Source organism: Canis aureus, chromosome 10 (assembly GCF_053574225.1).
Source record: "Canis aureus isolate CA01 chromosome 10, VMU_Caureus_v.1.0, whole genome shotgun sequence".
Classification (NCBI taxonomy): Eukaryota; Metazoa; Chordata; class Mammalia; order Carnivora; family Canidae; genus Canis; species Canis aureus.
The window spans coordinates 9630219-9653534 of record NC_135620.1 but is presented as its reverse complement, the minus strand read 5'-3'; the positions used below and the strand labels follow the sequence as shown (position 1 = coordinate 9653534).

Below are 23316 nucleotides of genomic sequence, written 5' to 3'. Positions count from 1 at the left end.
ATCTTTATCACTACCACTTGCTACCGCTACCGTTCTACATCCCTTTGAGTCTCTCCTGGACTACTGTAAAGATTCTTGCATTAGCCTCTCTGATGCCACTTCTGCTTCCCATGTCTAATCTATAGAGCAGTCAGATCCTTTCAAAACCTAAGTGAGATCATATCAATCTGTCCTTGTCTCCTACAGTTTCTATGTTATTCACAGTAAAAGCCAAAGTTACCACAATGGCCCAGAATGGCTTGTAAGATCTGGCCAGGCTAATTTTCTAACCTTATCCCTGACTACACTCCACCTCACTTACTCTGTTCCAGCCACAACGTCCTCCTTGCTGCTCCTTTACAAACCAACATGCTCTGACCTCAGGATTTGTGCAATGGCTGTTTCTCTTCATAAAATACTCTTCCTTTAAATATCCATATAGCTAGCTCCTTCATTTCCTTCAGTTCCTTACTCAAATGGTACCCTTTCTGTGAGGCTTTTTCTGACCAGCACCTGACTTGGCAGTCCCTTCTGCAACAAGGTTTCTTTTGATAGTATTTATTAATATATTTTTACCTTTTTTTCTATACCCCCCTTCACTAGAATGTAATCTTAGATTTTTGTCTGTACTCTTCACATCTAAATTCCCAGCACTTAAATAATATCTGAAAAATAGAAGGCCCTCAATAAATATACATATTTCTACTATAACACTGTTATATATGTTTTGAAAAACATTGCATTCTGAAAAACCACACATTAAAAATAACTTAGGGAAAAGACAGGATCAAAGCAGACCACTGACACCTATGCAGTTGTACAGCCAGAGTGTTATCAAAAACATTAACCAGTAGCTGAGGAGATGGCCTGAATCCCCTAAACAAGAAGCTCAGTATGGTTGAAGGTTACCTTAGAGTATATTTAAAAATACCAAACTAAGAGTGGAAATACTGGCCTACTGGAGGTGCCAAGACAATACAGATGGTGGGTGGTTATTAGCTGTGCAAAGGAAGAAGTGCCATTTGTCATAAGACAAAGTCTTCGCAATGGTGTTAGGATTCCTAACTGTACTGCAACCAAGCTGAGAGCTTTTTTCTTTTTTGGTTAAGATTAAAATTGTACTGTTACTTCAGCTCCCACTGCCTTAAAAAAAAAAAAAACTGCAGATGAACCAACATAAATTCCACATTTACACTGCCAGTGGTCTTCATTTATGTCTGAGCAAAGAAGCATTAGAGAAACACATATTGTATGACACTAGACTCTATTTTTGGAATGAATGAAAGAAATGGTTTCTTTTTAAAGAAGCTCAGAATCACTGTAATGGTACATTGCAAATGTGAAAAAAAATAACTAGAAAATATACATCTATTTATTATAAATTATATGCCACAATTCTAGAACATGCCCAAAAAGTATAAATTAAGTATCTAAAAACATGATGCTATACACTTAATTTTAAAAGCCATTTACTTACAGAAATTTCAGGATTGGAAAGCTCATACAGGAGTTTCTTGGCATCAATAACAGCTTCGTATAATCTCAGATACTGGCCATCACTTGCTACAAAGCATGCACTAGGAGAGTTGCAGTACGCACCTAGAAAGTATTTACAAACATATAAAATTTAACCCTTACACAATGATGTCAGAAAATCTTAATTTCTTAAATAAAAATCAGAAAGCTTACCTAGACAGTAACTGGGTATAAGAGTAGGCAGCCACGCCACATTGGAAAATGCAGAAACATGTAGAGAATTAATCCGGGCAAGCTCAGAAACACCTCCAGAAAAAGACAATGGCCCAACCGGATCAACCCTCCAAAGAATAAGCTCACTATAAACAGCATTGGGATCCTGAAATGTTACGTCAACGCTGCTTTTATTCTGTTGTGCCAATGAACATTCTTCAATATTTATAAGATCGTAAGGTTGCTTTTGGGTATCAACATCTGGTGTCCTTAGTGCATTATGGTGTGATGTTGTCAGCAATAATGGTAATACTGAGTGGCAAGCTAAATCATTAAGATGAAAGCGATGACCACAGTATCTGGATTTATGAGAAATACTGAGAACTGTAGAAAAAGCAGATTCTTCAGCAAAACTGACCAGCCACTGATTCAGAGAGCCATCAGCATGCTTTGAAATCATCATAACATTAGGAGTAAAAATGCTTAATTTTAAACTATTAGTTGATTTACTGTGGCCAGAAGAGATTAGCATTGATGTAGACCGTGTGAGGCTAGAAGGTTTTTGTTTCCCTTGTTGAATAGCCAAGTCAACGTTCTTGGTGCAGGCATACATCACTATGCTTTTACAGAGAGAGTTCGCATCACCTGTGGGAAAAGCTACAGGAATTCTGGAAACAAAGGACACCTGGAATTAAGAAAGCAAGCATTAGAACATATGAAACAATACAAAGTAGTATTACAAAACAGTACCCACATTTAACAAGAAGCATCTCTCCAGAGATCATAGTAATAGTACCTGGACTTGGCGAAACATACCAGGCTGGTATTCGTCCAGCCAATCCACATGCCAAACCAGCAAAGAGCCATCCATGGGATGAATACTGAATAACATGTCTGCATTTTTACTCCATTCAGACAAAAGTACTTCAATCTGATGATCAATGGCAGCTGATGGTAATGGTACAAAACTTGAATTTGGTACTACTTTATCACTGCCCAATTCCTTCTTTTCATGATTTATTTTCAGATCATCCACACCATCATCCATTTCTATAAGCAAAAGAATTCATGAACCAAGTATATACAATCAAACTATTAAGAAAGACCTTTGTAAATGCATTAAAGATGAAAAACATAAGTTTTCATATAAACAAGAAATTGGCTCCCCTTTAAAAATAACTTTGCTCCAGGAACATAAGTCCACTAGAATTAACACAGCAGTCAGAGGGGCTATAGGACTGAGTCCTATATTAAATGGTAGAGGACTAATACTGGACTGGAGAATAGGTAAACTGGTTGTACCACAATTTTCTCAGAGGTAAAACATACTTCCCTGGAACTTAGTTTTTCTCAATGAAGGAATCAGAATTGGGTCTACAACTCTGGGGTGACTTATTCAAATGTATTATTGGAATGTAATTTGTACTTTCTTCATAATATCAGATTTTTAAAAACCTGAGTCTGCTATACTAGCAATGCTCTAGGTATATGCACTTACAACTGATATGACATCTTAAGGAAACTATTTTAAAGGAATACATTTACAATATCAAATTTCCAGATTTCCTTCCATATATAGGTAATTAATTTTTAACAAGCTCCCAGATAATGTCAATGTTAGTAGGCCACAAATAGTCCTTTAAGTAGTAAGGCCTAGGGGCTGACAGAAGATAAGCATAGAGAATCCTGAGTCTGTATCATCCAGTAAAAGAAGGTCACCTGGAACAGGAATACCAACACTGGATTATTAAATTAAATGAGCTAGTCCGAAGTTGTATTAAGCCACTGCAAATTTACATTTCTGATGATAGCTAGTGTTACTCTAATATAAAAATCTTGGCTATTTTCAATAAAACTTAACATTTTTCATCCTTCTTAAAGCTTTACCTTCGTCAGATTTTACATCTGCCTGATTAGAGTCTTCTACACTGGCCTCAGAAGATGGTTGTTCAAAACTTTTTCTAAGTTGCTGTAAAAAGACTTCCATGGACAAAGTAAAATGCAATTCTTTATTGTTCAGCCAATGTACCACAAAAGGCCCACTCTTCTCATTATTTTCACTTAGACTTAGAGATGTGATAGAAGGAAGAAGTGGAATATCTATAAGGAACAACAACAAAACACACACACAATTAATATTTCTTTCATTCTAACATACAAAACATTCACATCTCATATTTTTACTACTGTTAAATTTATTCTTAAACCTCTGTACTAGATTTTAAATAAGACACCCCCCAAAATAAATAAATAAATAAATAAATAAATAAATAAGACTCCCAACATGTTTGCCAAGATTATTATTAATGATAACAGCTTTTAAAAGTGGCAAATTTAACATAACTATTATTAAGGAAAACAATTATATATTCTCGGTCATAGAACATAGTTTATTTATGTATACATACAGATATTTTCTTTAGTTCAAAAAAATTCTCATTAAGAAAATCTATAATTTGTAGACATGTTAAGAGGAAAGTTTCCTTAAAAATGTCTCCAAGAGGGGATCCCTGGGTGGCTCAGCAGTTTAGCACCTGCCTTCGGCCCAGGGCGTAGTCCTGGAGTCCCTAGATCAAGTCCCACATCGGGCTCCCTATGTGGAGCCTGTTTCTCCCTCTGCCTGTGTCTCTGCCTCTCTCTCTCTCTTTGTGTCTCTCATGAATAAATAAATAAAATCTTAAAAAAAAAATGTCTCCAAGAAAAATGCCATCAATATGTCAAAGGAATAAGTGATTTATCTAATTTTAACAACTTTTTAACTTAACTTATAAAATGAGCTACCTATCTAACTCTAAGCTAGATAATGCCAATTTATTAGCACCAAGATTCAAGTTGGAAAATAGAAACTAAGATTCCCATCCTACACTCAAGGAAGGCATTCAAGACAAAAACAAGCTAAAAAAAATTCTTTCTTGGTATTACTTTTCATCTAGTTGCTAAATTAAGTATACTGAAGACAAATTCAGAGTAAATTGTAGCAAATGAAAATCCCTAATAGAAAGGTGAAGAAAAGTTTGTCTATCATCTTAAATCAAATCTAAATCTAGATCATGCTGGTATCTGCTGAACAGTAAAGGCTAGAATGGATTCAGGGAAGGTAAATTATTTCACAGAACAAATTTATTGATTTTTTTAAAGGAGAAGAAAAGTAATTTAATTACCTGTTTGAACAATGTATCAATTATTAGTCACCAATGGAAACAGAATTATAGGGGATGAATGATAAAGGAAAGACGAACCTTCCTCCTATCCCTTCTATGGGGGCAAGAGTTGATAGATATATTCAATCCAATCCAAGCGCTGTTTATAAATGTATATTCATTACTATAGTTATTTGATTAGTATTTATCTATCCCCTGCTTAATGCAACATTTCAGGAGAGCAAGTTTCCAACACTATTATACCTTCAGCTCCTACCACTATTTCTAGTTGCTATATGGCACAGACTTTTTAGTAAGAGTTTTGAGGGACTGTACTGCCACCCTATTATGGATATACATTAGTTCCAGGGAATCAGACAGTGCCCTCAAGAATCCTATTAAGTATGATTTTCTAATTTTCGAGTTACAATCAACACAAAAGAGATCAGCAACGCCCCTAGGAGACCACAGACCTAGCTGTTAAATATGCAAGGAGAGGCTAATGTAGGCTTTTAGCAGCAGCATTCTTGGTTAAAGGAACTTTACATTTCTTCTCTCTCTGGACCTCAAAGAATTTCATTAAAGCCATTTTTTTTATGAGAGGTCTTCAGGGAAAGGATATAAGAACTAGAATGAAAAGAAGTGTTCTCATGAGCTCCTCTCTTATATCTATTTCTATTGATGGGCAATTAAGTGAAGATCTGAGAATTTAGCCTTGAATAAGAAACACAACACCAAGAAAGGTCATTCCAAATGGTCTAACTTAGGGAAAGGAGATCTCCATAGTGTCTAGTCTAGCTGCTAGTATTATTTTGCTTTGATTTGTTCTACATATATGAATTTCCTTAAGGACTTTTTATCTAAAGAAAAATTTTAGAGTTTTCTTTATTGGAAGGTCATCAAGTACATACTACTTTGAAATTTAGGGTTTATTTTTCTGTAACCTCTCAGCCTTTTCCATTAAAGGTAAGAATCCAAGCTTTCTTTATTTTCAAAAAGGCTGTCCTTCCTTCAGAAGAGACTTTCACAACTAATCCGGTAGTCTCAGAGCTGCCTCTGGGTGTTACTGCCAGTATATGTTTTTTGATAAAGGTAATGGTATTTCCCAAGCTCATAGAATGTTTTAATAAAAATAGTTCAATATCATCCCCTTTCATTTTCTTGGATCATGGATTCTTTTAGAGCTGGGACTGTTGTTAATCAAATAAAAGCTAAAAATATCAGCCAACGCTCTTCATTCCTACCGGAAGTATCTCTATCCTTAACTTACCAGAATATTTCTCACTTTGATTCTGGTAACTAATGAACCACTTTTATTGCTATGTTTCCCTGAAGAATATAATAATACTACAAATCCAGTACTACAAACCTGTTTTCATGTCATATGACATGAAAATAGATCATGCTTTTTTTTTTTAAAGATTTTATTTATTTATTCATGAGAGACACACACACACAAAGAGGCAGAGACACAGGCTGAGGGAGAAGCAGGCTCCATGTAGGAAGCCTGACGTGGGACTCAATCCCAGGTCTCCAGGATCACACCCTGGGCTGAAGGTGGCGTTAAACCGCTGAGCCACCCGGGCTGCCCAGATTATGTTTATTTTATGCGTAAGAATATCTCCAAATATACAAAAACTCAATAGTGGTTATCTATGGGGGGAAAAACTAGAGTGGGCAATATTCACTTTATGTGAATATTGACAAATGTGGTCTTATATTGGACTACTGAGATACGTTTCTTAATTCTTCCAGTTATAACTTCTACATATTTCTGCCCTATTTCTAGAAGTTCTCCTAAGATCAAGCATTAGACACATGGTTTTAACAACTATACTATAGTTATAAAATACTATTCTGTGATGTTAACCTGTTAAGTATGGACTCCAATCTCAACTTTTGAATAAACTAATTAAGAATCACAATGATTGAATAATATCTTAATCACAAACAAAATCATAGCTTTATAAAGCAAACAAGTAAACAAAAACCTATGTTTGTATAATTAGTGAGCTGGCTATAATGAAAAGTTAGATAAGTCACCTTCAATTTTTTACTTATTCAAAACTAGAAGGAAAACATACTTGTTATAAAATTAATTTAGTTAATCAAGAACAGTTTTTGAACAGTGTTCTATTTACCTGTAGCCGGGTTGATGCTGGCTGCAATATGAAAGTGGCAGAGTGCATTGGCATGCAGTGGAGCATTCCTGTGGACATGATGAGGGTCCTGCTGGTGTGGCAGGTATCCAGTATGTGCTACAAGAGCAAGTGATCTCCTCCGACCTCTGCGAAAATGTCTCAGATTTACCTGTATGAATAAAAACAAAGTAAATAATGGCTATAATATCATAAGCATTTATATATGTGTGTGTGTGTGTGTATATACATGTTACACAACTGATTGCTAGACATCGTTCTTTCATTTGTCTATTTTAATTAATTTTTAATTCCAATATAATTAACAGCATTATATTAGTTTGAGGTGTACAATATAGTGAGATTCAACAATTTTAAACATTACCCAGTCCACAGCATGATGAGTATACTCTTAACCTCTTCCACCTATTTTACCCATCCTCCCACCCACCTCCCCTCTGGTAACCATGTTATTTTTTGTCTTTGTCCATTTCTTTTGTTTCTTAAATTCCACATACTTGTGAAAGCATATATTTGCCTTTCTCTTATTTCATCTATACCCTATTTCAAATGCGTTTATGTGTACATACATCTTTCAGTTCTTTTGTGCGGCAAATTTGAAATCTGAAAAATAAGCTTAGAACTAAATTATTTTAACTTCTTTTAACCATCACACAACACTTTGCAATTTTTATTTGGTTTATTTTCTGATAATTAATTAGTTTTACATACTTAAGTATACAGCAATGTGTCTGTGAATAAGGATGTCTCTATGTATACTGTTCCCTTTATATCCAGAGTTTACCCCCTATGACCATAAAGCATTAAACAATATTGTCGGTATACACTAGGATATTTCAAATATCATAGCTAATTTGCAAAGTTTTTTTTACAAAGATCACTTCTTTTGGTCCATAAGACAGAGTGCAGATATTTGTTATCCTCATCTTTCATATGATAAAATAATTTCTACAGAATGCAAGGTCACTAAAACATATAACAAGAGTCTTCATTCCTAATCAAGAACCTCTTTCAGCTATTATTACACATAATCATTCTATCGTTGTTAAGTTTCCAGGCAATATATACTTAATTACATTCTGAGCCTGAGAATACTCTCCAAATTTGACAAATAGTTGTTCTATAATCATACAAAGCATTCAAAGACAAATCACTTTTAGATCACTTTCTGTTTTCAATAACAAGAAAGTAAGGATCTGTATTACTAGTCTATGTTCAATTAATCTAAACATTAAAAATTTATTTTTACTTTCCACACTAATCAGTAAAATAAATGCTTCAAGGGGCACCTGAGTGGCTCAGTCAGTTGACCAACAGACTTGATTTCAGTTCAGGTCATGATCTCAGGTCATGAGATAGAGCCCCATGTTGGGCTCCATGCTGGGTGTGGAGCTTGCTTGGGATTCTCTCTCTCCCCTTCCCTCTGTACCCTGCCCAACCATGCTCTCTTGCTTTCTCCAACCCTCCCCACCCCACCCCCGCCCTCGCCAAAAACAGAAAAAACAAAAGACTTCAAGTTCCAGGAGGTTCTAAAGATAACAAATGTAGAACAGAATCTAATAAACTGTTCTAATCATTCCTGTAATTACGACGGGACAAATCCCTTCAACCTCTAAACAAAAAATATCAATTATTTTTATAGTCAAATCCTTGCATTCTCAGATTTTCATTTGTTATTTTAGCTAAGTTAAATGTAATCTTTTTATCATCAGTTAACCTAAGATTAACTTCATAATTATAAGTAGTTCTTAAATACTTTTTCTTTCTTAAATACTTTAGAACCAAATAAAATAGAAAGTTTTCTGAGAACTATTTTCCTAATATATGTATTTTTTTCATAACTAACCATATGACTTAAATATTAATTAAGATGAATGTTACAAAAAAAGGCAATGTACAAAAGGTTTTAAAACTTGTAGGAAATAACATCTAACAAAACCACTTACATCTAAAGCATTCTGAACTCGTTCTTTACTGGAAGCATTTCTTTTGAAGTTATTTGTTAAATTAATTGGTTCGGCCCAATGGCTGCAGTCACCTCCATATAGCAAACAATCATTTGGTAAAAATGTCTCTACCCAAAGGCGACATACATTATCTTTGCAGCAAGTCAACAGTACATTACATACAGAAGCCCTGAGGAATAAAAAAGATTTTATAGACAAAAATATAAATTTCACATACTATAGCATTCTACACAGTGTTTCTGTAATTATTTAAATGCACACAACAAAGGTACCAATGAAGAAAATGTCAATATACATTTATATAATGCATTAGTCAAAACCATGAAAATTGAGTGCGTATTTGATTTCATCACAGCAAATACCTGCTACCCCATTTCTTTTCTACCTAGAATTTGGTAGTTCTTGTTTTAAGAATCTAAGATTCTTCTTATAGCCGAAGAGCAAAGACTGAGACAATACCATAATCCTCAATAAGGAAAAAACCTACATCTTTTAAAATTCTCTGTTTTATTCAGTGGATGGTTACCATTTGAATTCTTTCATAATGCTTCACGTTGATGTTCTGTAAAGCTACAGGTACACTTGTCAGCAATAAGCTACACTATTTATTTAGTACATTTTTTCTCTGTTTAATTAACATCTGCAAAAAGCAGTGAGAACATAAATAGAAAAAAAAAATGATAAAATAATTACCAGCAACCTTCCTTACTCTCGACTTTCAGTGAATTCACTGTCTTTCCAGTCACAAAATAAAAGCAAAACCAATTTTATACAAATTAATAAATCCGTAAGTGTGAGGAGCTCAAAGGTTGAATCCTCATCATCAAAGACTACCTTTTATTGGGTAACTCATCAAAAAAAAAAGGAAAGAAAGAAAAAGAAGCCACAATATCCTGTAGTAGACACATATTCAAACATATAAGATTACAAAAGAACAATCAGGACAAGGCTTCTACCAAGTACCTCAGTAAGTCAAAGAAAAGTAAAAAGGAAATCAAAATATTCTGCAGTAGTCACTTTGTTAAACGTATCTGCTTGTTTAAAAAAAAGAACTCTCACAAAGGGGAAGAAAAAGGAAACCAGCACATTTTGCATGGGTTGCTCTCCCCTTCAGCTCCCCCCCCCCTTCTCTCACCTCCCTCCCTCTCCTCTGCCTACTCCCATGCCTTTCCCACTTTCCATCCACTCTCTGAGCCTCCTTCCCTCTGCCCTCACCCCTCAGGCACTCTCTGCTTCTCAGCCTCTCCACACCACCCTCCCTTTCCAACTCTCCCCAATTGCTAGGGCCCCTCCTTCTTTCCTTTCTAAATCCTGTTTCTCCCTCCTTTCCCCACCCTTATGTCTCTCCCTGCTTCTCCATTTTTTCTGTCGCCTTCTGACTTCCTACCTACCTCCTTCCTTTTCTCTGTGTGTCTCTAACACATTCACATAGACACGGGCAGTGACAATGAGATTAAAGGTAGACCATCAGAAAACAGAAGAAAATACATCAAAAGGCAATACGGAAAGCTAAAGGTTCACAGTGTCCATCCTGGAACCGGAAGAATGGGCAGACTTATGAAGGAAGAGCAGAAGGCAGTAGACTGAGGGACTGAAGAGAGAGCAATCGGAAGAGGCATAAGAACTTAGGCAAAAGCAAAAAAAAACAAGCAAGAAAGATGCACAGCTCAGAAGCCTGGAGAGGGCTTTGATCTGGGAGCATGGGTGGCTCCAGGTGACTCTCTTCAGGATAGTAGGCCTTACAGACAATCAGCACAAATTGCTGGCAGGTAATATAAGGAGAGGATGGAAGGAATACCCTGCTCTGTCTGAGGCATTTCTCTGGCAATACCTCCCTGCCCCACTTGTTATCAGGGTACCCTATTTTCTCTTCAATGGCATATCCTATTTAGGTATAACTGCTCCCTCCCTCAAAAAAAAGTATAACCCTATGAAAGACAACCACGTGATGGGTAAGTGCAACACCTGTCCTACTTTGATATAACATGCTAAGACAGTTTTAAAACTAGCTGTCTACAGCAAACTTTTCGGATGTTTTGAGGAGGGTATAACAAAACTCCCCACTTATCCTACATTCATCAGTGTTTAATTAGTGAAGAAGTATATGCTCATTACAAACACGCATTCTTCTCTCTTGACCCAGCAGTACCCTTGCATAAAGTATTACCATTTGGCTAATAGTTTAATTTTATGTGAAAAACAAAGCACCTGTATGGCCCAGTGAAGATGCCATATCAGAAAGAGCAATAGTTTTTATTTTGATATAATCTCTGTCATTATCATGAAAAAGGGTCAGCCTTCCCACTATATACCTGCAGCTGGTAAAGCAAAAATGAAACCTAGAAGAGCTCCAGGAGATTAGCTAGTTCTTAAAAGACATGAACTAAGACGAAAATTCTTGAGACCTCTAAAAGATACCATAACAGGGATGCCTGGGTGGTTCAGTGGTCCTGAACCTTTGGCTCAGGTCACGATCCCAGGGTCCTGGGATTGAGTTCCACATCAGGATCCCCGCAGGGAGCCTGCTTCTCTCTCTACCTGTGTCTCTTCCTCTCTCTCTCATAAATAGATAAATTTTAAAAAATAAAATAAAATAAAAAATATAAAATATCATAACAGAAAATTCTAGTTCTATACCACTGTTCCTTATACTGCAGAATTTAGTTGGCAAAGATAAAATGAACACAGGCAGAAACAAAAACTGGTATGTCTCACCGGTGTTATCAGGCATTTGTAATGGCCCAGTGTAAGGCACCTGCCTCTGCTCTACTGTGGTCACTTGTAGTAACACTGAGTGAACTAGGTCAGGAACAGATGTGACTGTCCTCTCTCAAAAGATACAATAATTCATAAATCTCTTTTTTAGTATTCTTGTGGTCTAACCATGTGCCAACGAAAACACTTGGATATATCAGAAGAAATCAACCTCTGAAATGATGTAATCTTCACCGTTTCCAGTGACAATTACTTTTATTGGGGCCATTTATAACTTTTAAAAGGAGAATTAACATATGCCATGGCTCATTATATTCTAAATAGATTTTTATATATGTGGGCCATGGTCTCTGGGGGACTGGAGCAATAGTTCTCAAAGTGAAGCAGGCTTTTGCTAACAGATTGTCCGCACCACTCTCCCCTAACCCAAAGACTCCAGCACATCCTCCTAACAACAGAACCATTACTGTCCTGCTTCTATGCTTTATTATACTGGAAGGCTAGAGTAGGAAGAATAGTACCTACTATACTAAAAAAGCTAAAAAAAAAAATCAGGTATAACAATGATAGAAAAACATCTTTCTACATTTGTCTAAACCCATATAGTGCACAAACAACATCAAGAGTGAACCATAATCTAAAATATGGACTTTAGGTGATAATGTGTTGACACAGATTCATCAATAATAACAAATATACCACTCTGGGGGAGACTATGCATGTGTTAGTGCAAGGGATATATGGGAAATCTCTCTACCTTGCCCTCTATTTTGCTGTGAACCTTAAACTACTCTTTAAAAATCAGTTGTAGGGGATCCCTGGGTGGCGCAGCAGTTTGGCGCCTGCCTTTGGCCCAGGGCGCGATCCTGGAGACCTGGGATCGAATCCCACGTCGGGCTCCCGGTGCATGGGGCCTGCTTCTCCCTCTGCCTGTGTCTCTGCCTCTCTCTCTCTCTCTCTGTGACTATCATAAATAAATAAAAATTAAAAAAAAAATCAGTTGTAATATACATTTTTAAAAAATTTTGCATATACTCTGCTGGCTCAAAAGAACAAAACTAAAGTCAACAAACAATTCAGGTATCCTACCAAACATCAGTGATAACAGGTTAAGGGAAAAACTATACTGCTCCATGATATGGCCAAACTGAAAATGGCCATGAACAAAAAGTGATTTCTACCCATGCTGAAGAAATAGGTCTCTGTACCTTACTAACTATAGGCAAAAATTCAATGGGATATCAGGTCTTGCAAGGATCACAGGAAAGAAAGGAAATGTCGACAGGTTTGAGGCCTCATGGCATATACTCGCAATAAAGCAGTTTAAAAACAAAAAGGAAACCAGAGGAGATACACAGAGAAGGTACCAGATTAAGGAGTGAAATATGAAAAATTTCACACAAATGGCAATACGCAGAATGACTAGAGATAAAAAACCTGGACACCTAACACAGAGAAGGAAAGATGTACAACTGTCACTTAAAAACATCTAAGATGGAAGTAAAATATCCTTTCACTTCAGTGAAAGTGTCTCCTCTGAAACGTCAATCACAGCTGACCCAATGCCAGACATCTGCAGGACAAGGGCTATCTAATATTATTTAATCTTCCTATAGCTATAGATTCTTAAGGTGAGAAGAACAGTCAACGTCACAATGATGTTCTCTTAATACATAGACAAAATAACTAAATCGCTAACCTAGGCATATATTTGCTTGTTTTACGCCAGGAAAATCCATTTACAGCTCGAGGATGGGCCAGATATACAAAGGAAAAATCCACTTCTCCTTGGGACTGTTTTTCTGAACTTTTATCCGGAGAGGTAACAGCTGTCCGCCAGTTTTCTACATTATACCATACCTTTAAAAGACAGTCATCCTAATGAAAAGAAAAACAGAAAAACAGCCACATCAGAATTAAAGATTCAGATAAACAGCAAAGATAAGAATTTTCTCACCAATCACAGAAATTTAGGGATAGGAGGGATGGTGGGGCACAAAGGACAGAGGAAAAAATCTAATTCTGATACGTTTCTATCAGCATTCCATAATTGTGCTTTGAGAATTAGGTGTGTGAATATATATTTTGCAAGGACTAGACCAAGGAAAATGATAATTACCACATAGTATGCTAAAATGGAGTCACTGAGGAAGAATGATAGATGAAGGGTTCACTTTCCCACCTAGCCAAATTTCAAACAAGAAAGCATTACCACCAGCAGGCTTGTGAAGTCTGCTAATTTTTGAAAACAAAAGTTTTCATGAGATACCATATCAATGTTCAAAGAAAATGTTGAAGATGAGATTAATGAGTTAATACCTACTACTATAGGGGGATCCCTGGGTGGCTCAGCGGTTTAGTGCCTGCCTTCAGCCCAGGGTGTGATCCTGGAGTCTGGGATCGAGTCCCGAATCTGGTTCCCTGCATGGAGCTTGCTTCTCTGAGTCTCTCATTAATAAATAAATAAAATCTTTAAAGAAATATACCTACTACTATATAAAATATTCTAAATACAATTAAAACTGCAGTTCTTAATTTGAGGAGTAAGGGAAAAAGAAGTGGACTAGAACATACCAGGCTCTGCTTTTAAGCTATAATTGCATTCCCATGCTTAAGGTTAATCAGAATCAAAAGCCTCACTTCTCTCCTAACAAAAAGTTCACTAAGGATTTAGGATACCTCATATACTCAGTCTACCGAAAGCTATGATCCATGAGAACAATTAACTTCACACAATTAGTGTACATGAACTATTTGGTGAACCAATGATTACAAATAAATAATTTCAAGGAAATATACTCTTCTGACATCAACAGGTAAAAACATGAAAACAATTAGAAATGTCCTCCTAGAAAGTCTATAAATTATTATATTTGCTCAAAAAGATTAACCACTTGACCAAAATCAAAGTTGGTAAATGGCAGATTTATATCCAGATATATCTTTAAGTCTATGTTTCAATGATATCACATTGCCTTTTAACACAGTAATATTTAGCCAGTTTCTGCTATTTAACATTTTTAATAGAAAATATTTTTGATGTAAATAAAAGGATGAAGCCAGTTAATGTTTTTGATGTTTCAAAATAAATCAATAGCAACAGCATTTTCACAAATTACCTTCCCAGCCGTGGCAAAAAATTCTCCATCTGGTGAAAATTTCATTAAATGAATTTGGGAAGCAGTTCTGTAAATCAAAAAGGTAAGAAACAATTTTTAAGGAAAATCAGAATTGAATATTACTTCTGCAACTTAGCAACTTGCTTCAAACAATGGAAGATTTGTGATAATACAAGTTTCAAACTCAACTTTAAGTATACTTCATAAATGTAAAATAAAAAGTATAAATTTTTAAATAAATATAAAAATTATTTTTATGTGAAAACACCTACACATAAGAATCATGCAAGGAATGACTGATATTATCACTCTTTAAAGCTCAGGACAAAAAGAATCATAGTTCTCATTGCCTTAGAATATGAGAAAGAGATATCATTTTCTAGTTTGGAAATCTAATTTCCAAAGCTATTAGGTACCTATATTCTAACATATTTTCTTAAGATTTTATTTATTTATTTGACAGAGAGAAAGAGAGAGAGAGCGCACAAGCAGGGTGAGAAGCAGGCAGAGGGAGAGGGAAAGGGAAAAGCAGGCCCCCCACGGAGCAGGGAGTCCGATGCAGGACTCCACCCCAAGACCCTGGGATCAGGACATGAGCTGAAGGCACACACTTAACCAACTGAGCCACCCAGGTGCCCCTACATACATTTTCATGGACAATAAATTAAAAATTTGAAATTCTCTCTTAAGGTAGCATTTACCTAAAGATTATGTGTGGATTACTGGGGGGACTTGCAAGCATGATGGAGTCAGCCTGCCAGCTTCATCTATACACTTGGTACACACCTTTTTCTTCTTTAAGGAGCTTTGCTCTTGTTCCTTCATTGCCTCCCCTTCTGGCTACCTGTATATGCTGATCTCAAGACAACCCTCTCTACCACTGTTTGTCTTTTCTTTACCCAATTTTATGCTTGGATAGACTGTCTTAAATTTATTTGTAAAGGAGGCCAAAGAGGAATTCTGTCACAGTTCATTCCAAATTAAAAATAACTTCTAGGAAACAAACTGAGGGTTGCTGGAGGGGAGAGGGTTTGGGGGATGAGGTAGCTGGATGATGGACACTAAGGAGGGCACTTGATGTAAATGAGTACTGCATGTTACTTGCAACTGATGAATCACTAAATTCTACTTCTGAAACTAATAAAAAAAAACTTTTCTTCTAGATTTTAAAAGTAATAAATATGTAATAGAAAGTATGGAAACATACGTATGAAAAGAAGAAAATGAAACCATCTAGTTTCACCAATATCACAACACCCATTCCCAGGCAAAACCACTGCCTATAGTTTAACACACTGCCTTCCAGACCCATCTCTCCACTCTTGTCTACTTTCTGTGGTAGGATATAGGGGAGGAGGAAATGGAAAGTAAGGTCATAGATACAATTTGCTTTGTAATACTTATTTTAATGTATGTAACGAACATGTTTTCATAACAATGTGCATAGATCTGCATCATTTTACTGGCTATGCTATTGCATTACAGATATATGCAATGCTTTAAAATAATTTCTTTATTCATTGCTGTTTTCTCATTTTTATTGCTACAAAAAAAGTGGTGCAATGAATATCCTTGTATATGCACTTTTATGCATCTGGTTAATTCTAAAAATATTCTTAAAACAAGTAATTAAAGATGCCTGATCTCCATTGCAATCCTGTCCAAGATTGTGACCTTTGGCTCCAGGTCTTCTCAAAATGGCAGCAAAGGCAGTCCTTTTAAAGGGGAAATCAGTCCTCAATGCTCCCTTGGCTCAATCAAAGTCCTCAAGATTTTCCCAACTCAGAATAATAGGCAGAAGCTTCACAATAACCTCTGAGCAGACCCCTGATCATATTCGCTTTGCTCCTGCCACAAGCTAAACACACCCTTACCAGAGAGTCTGCACTTGATGGTTCCCTCTGCTTACAACACGCTTCTCCCAGAGATATGCTCCCTCGCTTCCTTCAGATCTACACCCAAAAGTCACCTCCATTCTTCTTCCTCTTACCCTACTTACTTTTCTCTGTCTTGATCTAATATGTATAAAAAGTATTTTAAACACATCACAAAATGAATGTGATATAACTCAAAATTTAAATGTGTTCCAGTTAGTATAATCATCAGCTGCTCTTAAATAGAAATCTGAGTCCCATGGCTTTTCTACTTAACAACCATCTCAAATAAAGAGTATGTCTAGCCCAAGTTACTACTGTAGATTCTGATCTTGATTTAACTTAAGATTCTTCCCCTCTCCCAAAGGCACCAAACACATTTCAAATAACCAGTTCAACCCACAGAAGCCTTGCAGTGAAGGCAATATAACACTGCTGCTCCCCCCTCTGCTAAACTTACATGAAAGACTCCAGAACAAAGGTAACTCTTGCTAAAGAATTTACTTTTTGCAAAATCCTATTCCCTTTCCATATGTTAATCCTTTATAAAACCTATGATCCAGCTGAAGAGTGCAAAATACATGGAACCAGCTGCTCTGAAACCTCCTTTGGAAACCTTATATATATGAGGTATGCCTTACTCTCACTTTGCTATCTGATAGATTTCTTATTACTGTTTCATATAAAACTGACTCAGGAAGAATGCCATTTAACATTCTGTCATACTGGTTTACTGGTTTACAGTCTCTCTCCCTATCTGGTCCCTGCTATATTCCAAGCACTTTTACCACTGCCTGAAACATTTGTTGTATGAATGACTGAAATTTGGAGTTAGTCTCTCAAGGGTATAAAAAAAAATTAAGCCTGTTAATCCATACTTCCAAATTGCTCTACAGAAAAATACCAACCACACTTCCTTATTAACAGACTATAAAAGTACCTGTTCTCTAAACACTCACTAGTAATAGCTATTATCCATCCTCTTCTTTCTGGATATTTTGCATTTCTTGATTTTAAGTGAGGTCCATCAACACCTACTTAATTTGCTATTATTCACATGTACTACCATTTACAATTTTTCTCCTCTTTGTCCATTTTTGTTTACTATTATCTGTTCTTTTCTAGTTAATTTTTAAGACCACTTTTTAAAAAAGGCATTAATTCCAAACTGCAAATCTCTCCCTTCAACTTTTCAGTTTCCTTATTTTACAGAAATTTTTTAAGGATATGGTTGCAACTATTGAGGTTTTTCTTTCCTTTCCTTTCAGTTTCTAGTTCTGGACACCTAGAAAGTCTCTCCCTAATCTAAGGCAGCAGTTTTCATGCAACTGTGATAGAACATAAACATCAAATGCTAAATTTCCTAGTAGCCGCATTTTTAAAAAGTAAAAAGAAACAGGTGATATTATTTTATTTAAGCTAATATATGAAAAATATTATTTCAACATGTAATCAATTAAAAAATTAACGATATTTTACATTTTTTTCCTTTGTGTTAAATTCTTGAAATCCAATGTGTATTTTATACTGAGAGCACATTTCAATTCAAACTGGCCATATTTCAAGTGCTCAAAAGTGAGATGTCACTAGTTGCTACCATAATGGACATTATAATTCTATATTATTAAAATTCACCTGTATTTTCCTTTAGCATCGTTTCATTGTATAGAAATTCAATGTTTCCTTCTTCTGACACTTATTGTGGGGTCAGACTCTAATTTCATTTTCTTCTCCACAGAGCTATCAAGTTTGCCTCATGATATAAAATGACACCTTACATATTGAATCTCCCTGGGTACTTCATCTAATCCTGGACTCTAATCTGTTCCTATATCAAAACAAACCACTTGACCAGCTCTAGCTTTAGAACCCACTTTAGTATGTTATCTTCATTATTTCTTTCAATTTCCCTGATTTTCTCATATTTAACTTTTAAGAGTTTAAAACTATGCTCAAAAGTAGAAATTCCAATGGAATTTTGACAGGGATTATGTTCAATACATAAAGTAACTTTGGAAAAAGACACTTCTTCACAATAGGAAAACTTCCAGTTAAAAGCATGGAAAATGTATGTCTCCTTTTGTATAACTTAGCAAGTTTCTATTTAACGATAATCATATAGGCTTAACAAATTTCTTATGTTTCTTTCTAGGTGTTTCATTCAACAATTAAAAAACTGGATCTGTAGAACATGGGAAACAGTGCATTCTCTGTATATAATAAAAGACCTGTCACAGAATAAAAAATCAATACTTATGTTAGTGTAGTTTTACACAAACTAAAATGCATTTATAATAAAACCCACACGAACAGGTTTATCACTTCAATCCCCTAATAAATTGCTTACTTGCAATGCCAAATGCATCTCCAGTCCCCCAAATTAAGGTCTGTTTTATCTGGATTTTCATCTTCAGATGGTTTCTCCAAGTTAGCATTGTACCACAGTTGCAAACAGCTAGAACCAGTTAAAAGACGATTGCCTAAAAATAGATATATATTATTAACAATTTATTATTTAAAAGTATTTAATTAAGTCACATGGTCAAGAGTTTCATATAATACTACAAAAACAGCACAACTTCTAAAAAAAGTTAAATAAAAAGATTTGTTGGGGGAGGCTGTGTTTTAATTTTGTTGAAGCAGCTAGAGAAAAAGAGAATAGATTATACAATCTCTCATTTAACAAACATTTAACGAGCATCTTCTCTGTACCAGGCGCTGTCCTAGCCATTGAGGAGGATACGATGACAAATGAAGCACTGTCCTTTTCCATGACGACTTCATGTTCTCGTAGAGACATATTGTAGAGAGACATGAAGTCATGCAAGTTCAAATATATTCCCAAGAATGATTCATACTCTGGTTTATGGTTACGGATAAGGTACACAATAGACTTGGAAAAAGAAATAAGGGTGGAAAAATTTCTGGGGTCAGATTGCAAAGCACTTTCAAAATTTACATGGAACTTGGACCTTGTTTTAGGTAGGTGGGAGTTTTAAGTGTGTGGGGGTTACATAAGTGGATCTGTATTTTAGAACAGGAGTCTGAACTGGAATGGGGGGATGTCAACAGATGGGCTTGAAGAGAACTCCTAAGATAATACACAAAAGTTATCTGTATAGTATGTACAGTTTTCTAGAGAGGTAATCCTTAAGTTTCATCATGCTTTCAAAGGCTCCAGTACACAAAGAAAGGCAAAGATTCTTTTTAAAAAACAAGACTAGAGATAGATTAGGGAAAACAAAAACACAGGGAAACATGGTTAACTAACTATAATAAACAACAAAGGAAATCATGAGGATCTGAATCAAATACTGAAGTAAGAAGGAAGGATTTGAAAGCCATTTCAAAAGCAGAATTTTCAAGGCTTAACACCAACTAAAAAACAGGAGATACAAAAGGTTTCAAGGACAGATCCCAATTTATGACTTGCATAATTGAGAAGAAGGCTATTGTCCAGACAAAAAAAGAGAAAGGAAGGGACACAATTGTGGCCAAAAAGTTGAAAATAAGTAAGGCATTCACTTTGGCAAATAAGGACTGTGGATCTGTGTTGCTCTGGAAAGATTACTTTATTTCAAAAGGAAAGTGGGTCTGGGACAAAACCCTATCGATCAGAAATCTCTGTGTCTAAATCCCAAATAAGTCACTTAATTAGTCATGTGAATCTGATCTAGTTGGACGAACTTTGAGCCTCAATTTTCTTCTCACTTGTAAAATCAGACATATGTAGAGTTGTTCTAATGATTAGCTATAATATGTATAATCCATCTAGCACAGGGTAGGCACTTAGCAGAAGCTCAATAAATTGCAGCAACTAGATAGAAAATTTCATAAACAAATAAAAACAGCCTAGAAAGCACCAATGAGACATTCCACGTACGTATGGTTAGACACAAGTTTTCTTTTTAAAATTGAGATATAACATATATAACAATTTATTCATTTCAGGTGTACAACATAATGATCCAATATTTGCATATACTGTAAACTGGTCAGCATAGTAAATCTAGTTAACATCCATCATCACACATTGGTTATAATTTTTCTCTTGTAATGTAAGAACTTTTAAGAGCTACTCTCTTAACAACTTTCAAATATACAATTCAGTATTGTTACCCATGGTATGGTCACTATGCTGGATACTACATCCCCAGGACTTATTTATAACTGGAAATTTGTACCTGTTGACCCTCTCTTCACGTATTTCATCCACCCCTCACTCCTGCCTCTGGCAATTGCCAACCTCACCTCTGTATTTATTTCAGTTTTTACACATGTTCTTGAACATAAACTGAAGCTGAAATTAAGGTATACCATGAAGGATTAAGAAATTAATATAGAATACCAAGTACTTAATCCCAGTTATGATACAAAATGATGATGAAATGATACAAACATACATTTCATATGATATGAAATGATACAAAAATAGCTAAGGTATGGTACAGTATGTTGACTTGAACACAAACGGCGGAGGTATGAATATTAAAGTAGAGAAAAAAAGCATAGAAAGTCTTAAAGAGAAAAACCTTACGATTTAAGCCACATGCAATAGTGGATCTGGAGAAAACACAAAGGCACTAGAGTCAATTTAGTAGCATCATCTGAAAAAATTTCTTTATATCCCAATACCTGGCATATAGTTAAATAAGTATCGATCAAAACCAGAATACTAATACTTCACTTAAAATATTTAAAATCTGTTTATAAATAAAGTTCACTTGGAAAAATAATATAGTAATTGTTTCAAAATATTTATTACAACAATAACCCATTTCTCAACCAAACCATTACAAATTTTGTTTATAAAAATACAAATAATAAACTTCAATGTAAATTTTAACTCATCACAATAAAGAGATAATTGTCATGAGTTGTTGTCAAGTTGCTACCACATAGTTAAGAAAATAAGTTCTCTTTTGATACAACTCTGAAATGACTGAGGAATTTAACATTAATATTATCCTCCAAACCATTAGTACTGATAGACCAATAGTACAAAATTTACAAGTGACTATTATGTTATTATTAAAGAATTATCACTCAATTCTAATGTGAAATGTTTTTATTGTAGTTACTAATATGACATTTCAAGTAGCTAGTTTATTTGCTAACACTATTTTTACAGGGCTCTTATCATTTACCAAATACTTTCAAATACACTGTCATATCTGATCATTAAAAGCTTTCCTTGTGAAAAAGATATGACTTTAATTTACAAGTGAGTTAACTATTTTTGATATGTTAATTTCTTCATGATCATAAAACTTAGAGTAAAATATGTAAACATTGAAAACCTAATATAATGGCCCCTCAAAGAAAATACTGAATAAAATAGAATCTCAGCCTTTGTCTTATCAAAAATTTAAACCATGTAAACAAACAATTACAATAGAATGTTGTGCTATAATAGAATAAACTAATGTATCATCCAAATAGGAATTTTTCTGAGAGCAGAAGGTAACACTATTAATAATCACAGGAAAAACAGGCAATAACTGGAACATAAGTCTATCTATAGTAGAGTCATACATAAACTGCAATACTAAGCTAAAAGCCAAATTTGAACCCAGGTCTGACCTCTTTCCATTTGTATGCCTAAAATATACATGTAGGTTACCAGCTAGTAGGCATCAAGTCTATATCCTCACATAAGAAAGAACATTTTAAACCATTGTGATCTTTTTTTAGAAATATCTAAAAGATAATCTCTTTTATCTTCTAAAATAATTTCCTAATATTCTGAACTTTGTTTTCTAAATATTTTTTCTCAGCCATTTCATCTACTATATTAAAATGCAAGCTATCTGATCTAAACTGAGGACTTCCAGTTCTATGTTGCAAGCATGTCAAATTCCACATGTACAAACAAAACCTATGTTCCACTATCTGTAACTCTGATATATCAATCTTCTTCTTGTGATCACAGATATTCACAAAATAATCTACAATCCAACTGTCACACAATCACCTAAATGCATTTCATATCTTTGCACTGCTTTCGTTAAGTCATTCAACCTTAATTAAGCACCTACTACATTAAAGGTCTTGACTTAAATTCTTATTTCTCATTCAGACTCCTATGAATGCATACTGTGCAAAGGTAATTATAATAATTGTAAATATTTATCCTCCTCTTCCAACCTGCTGCTACCAGAAAAATCATACAAAACCATAAATCTTGGCTTGTCACGATCCACTTTTTAAAACTGTAACATTTTTCTGGATAATTAAAAAGAATTAAGTTCAAATACCTTAATATAGCTTTAAAGGCCTTCCATAATATGTTGTGGTCTATCTCCTTATCACCAGATTCACTCCAGCCCCAATGAAGTCTTAAGCACTAAGAGAATGTAATGTGTCTTGTATTTTCTTTCTCTGTGCCTCTGTGTATTGTGGTAGATTAGTACAACTGGCTTTGGGATTTTTTTTAATGCAGAAATAGGTATGCGATACACACACAGACACACGTTATCTCAGAATTCACTTCTTTTTCTCTCCTCCCATCTAGCCCCACTCTTAATGTTAAATCTACAAAAGAGCTGGTCAAAAAGCTCCTCTTCAATGAAATTTTGATTGTCCAGAGAGAATTAAAGTCTCTTAAAAAAAAAAAATAAAAAAAAATAAAAAATAAAGTCTCTTTCCCAAAACAACAGGTATTACAGTGAGCA

At 35.0% G+C, this 23316-nt stretch overlaps 1 protein-coding gene across 8 annotated transcripts in view; it reads right to left on the bottom strand.

The window, feature by feature from the left end:
- DMXL1 (Dmx like 1) overlaps positions 1 to 23316 on the bottom strand; it is a 126597-nt gene that overhangs the window by 81493 nt on the left and 21788 nt on the right. For all 8 annotated transcript variants that reach the window (XM_077911310.1, XM_077911305.1, XM_077911306.1 and 5 more), the window contains 9 exons: positions 18990 to 19122; positions 14769 to 14835; positions 13349 to 13527; positions 8914 to 9103; positions 6950 to 7118; positions 3556 to 3768; positions 2465 to 2718; positions 1669 to 2353; positions 1457 to 1578 (listed from right to left, as the gene is read on the bottom strand). In XM_077911310.1, coding sequence (XP_077767436.1) covers positions 1457 to 1578; positions 1669 to 2353; positions 2465 to 2718; positions 3556 to 3768; positions 6950 to 7118; positions 8914 to 9103; positions 13349 to 13527; positions 14769 to 14835; positions 18990 to 19122 — 2012 coding nt within the window. The remainder of the gene's footprint in view (positions 1 to 1456; positions 1579 to 1668; positions 2354 to 2464; positions 2719 to 3555; positions 3769 to 6949; positions 7119 to 8913; positions 9104 to 13348; positions 13528 to 14768; positions 14836 to 18989; positions 19123 to 23316) is intronic.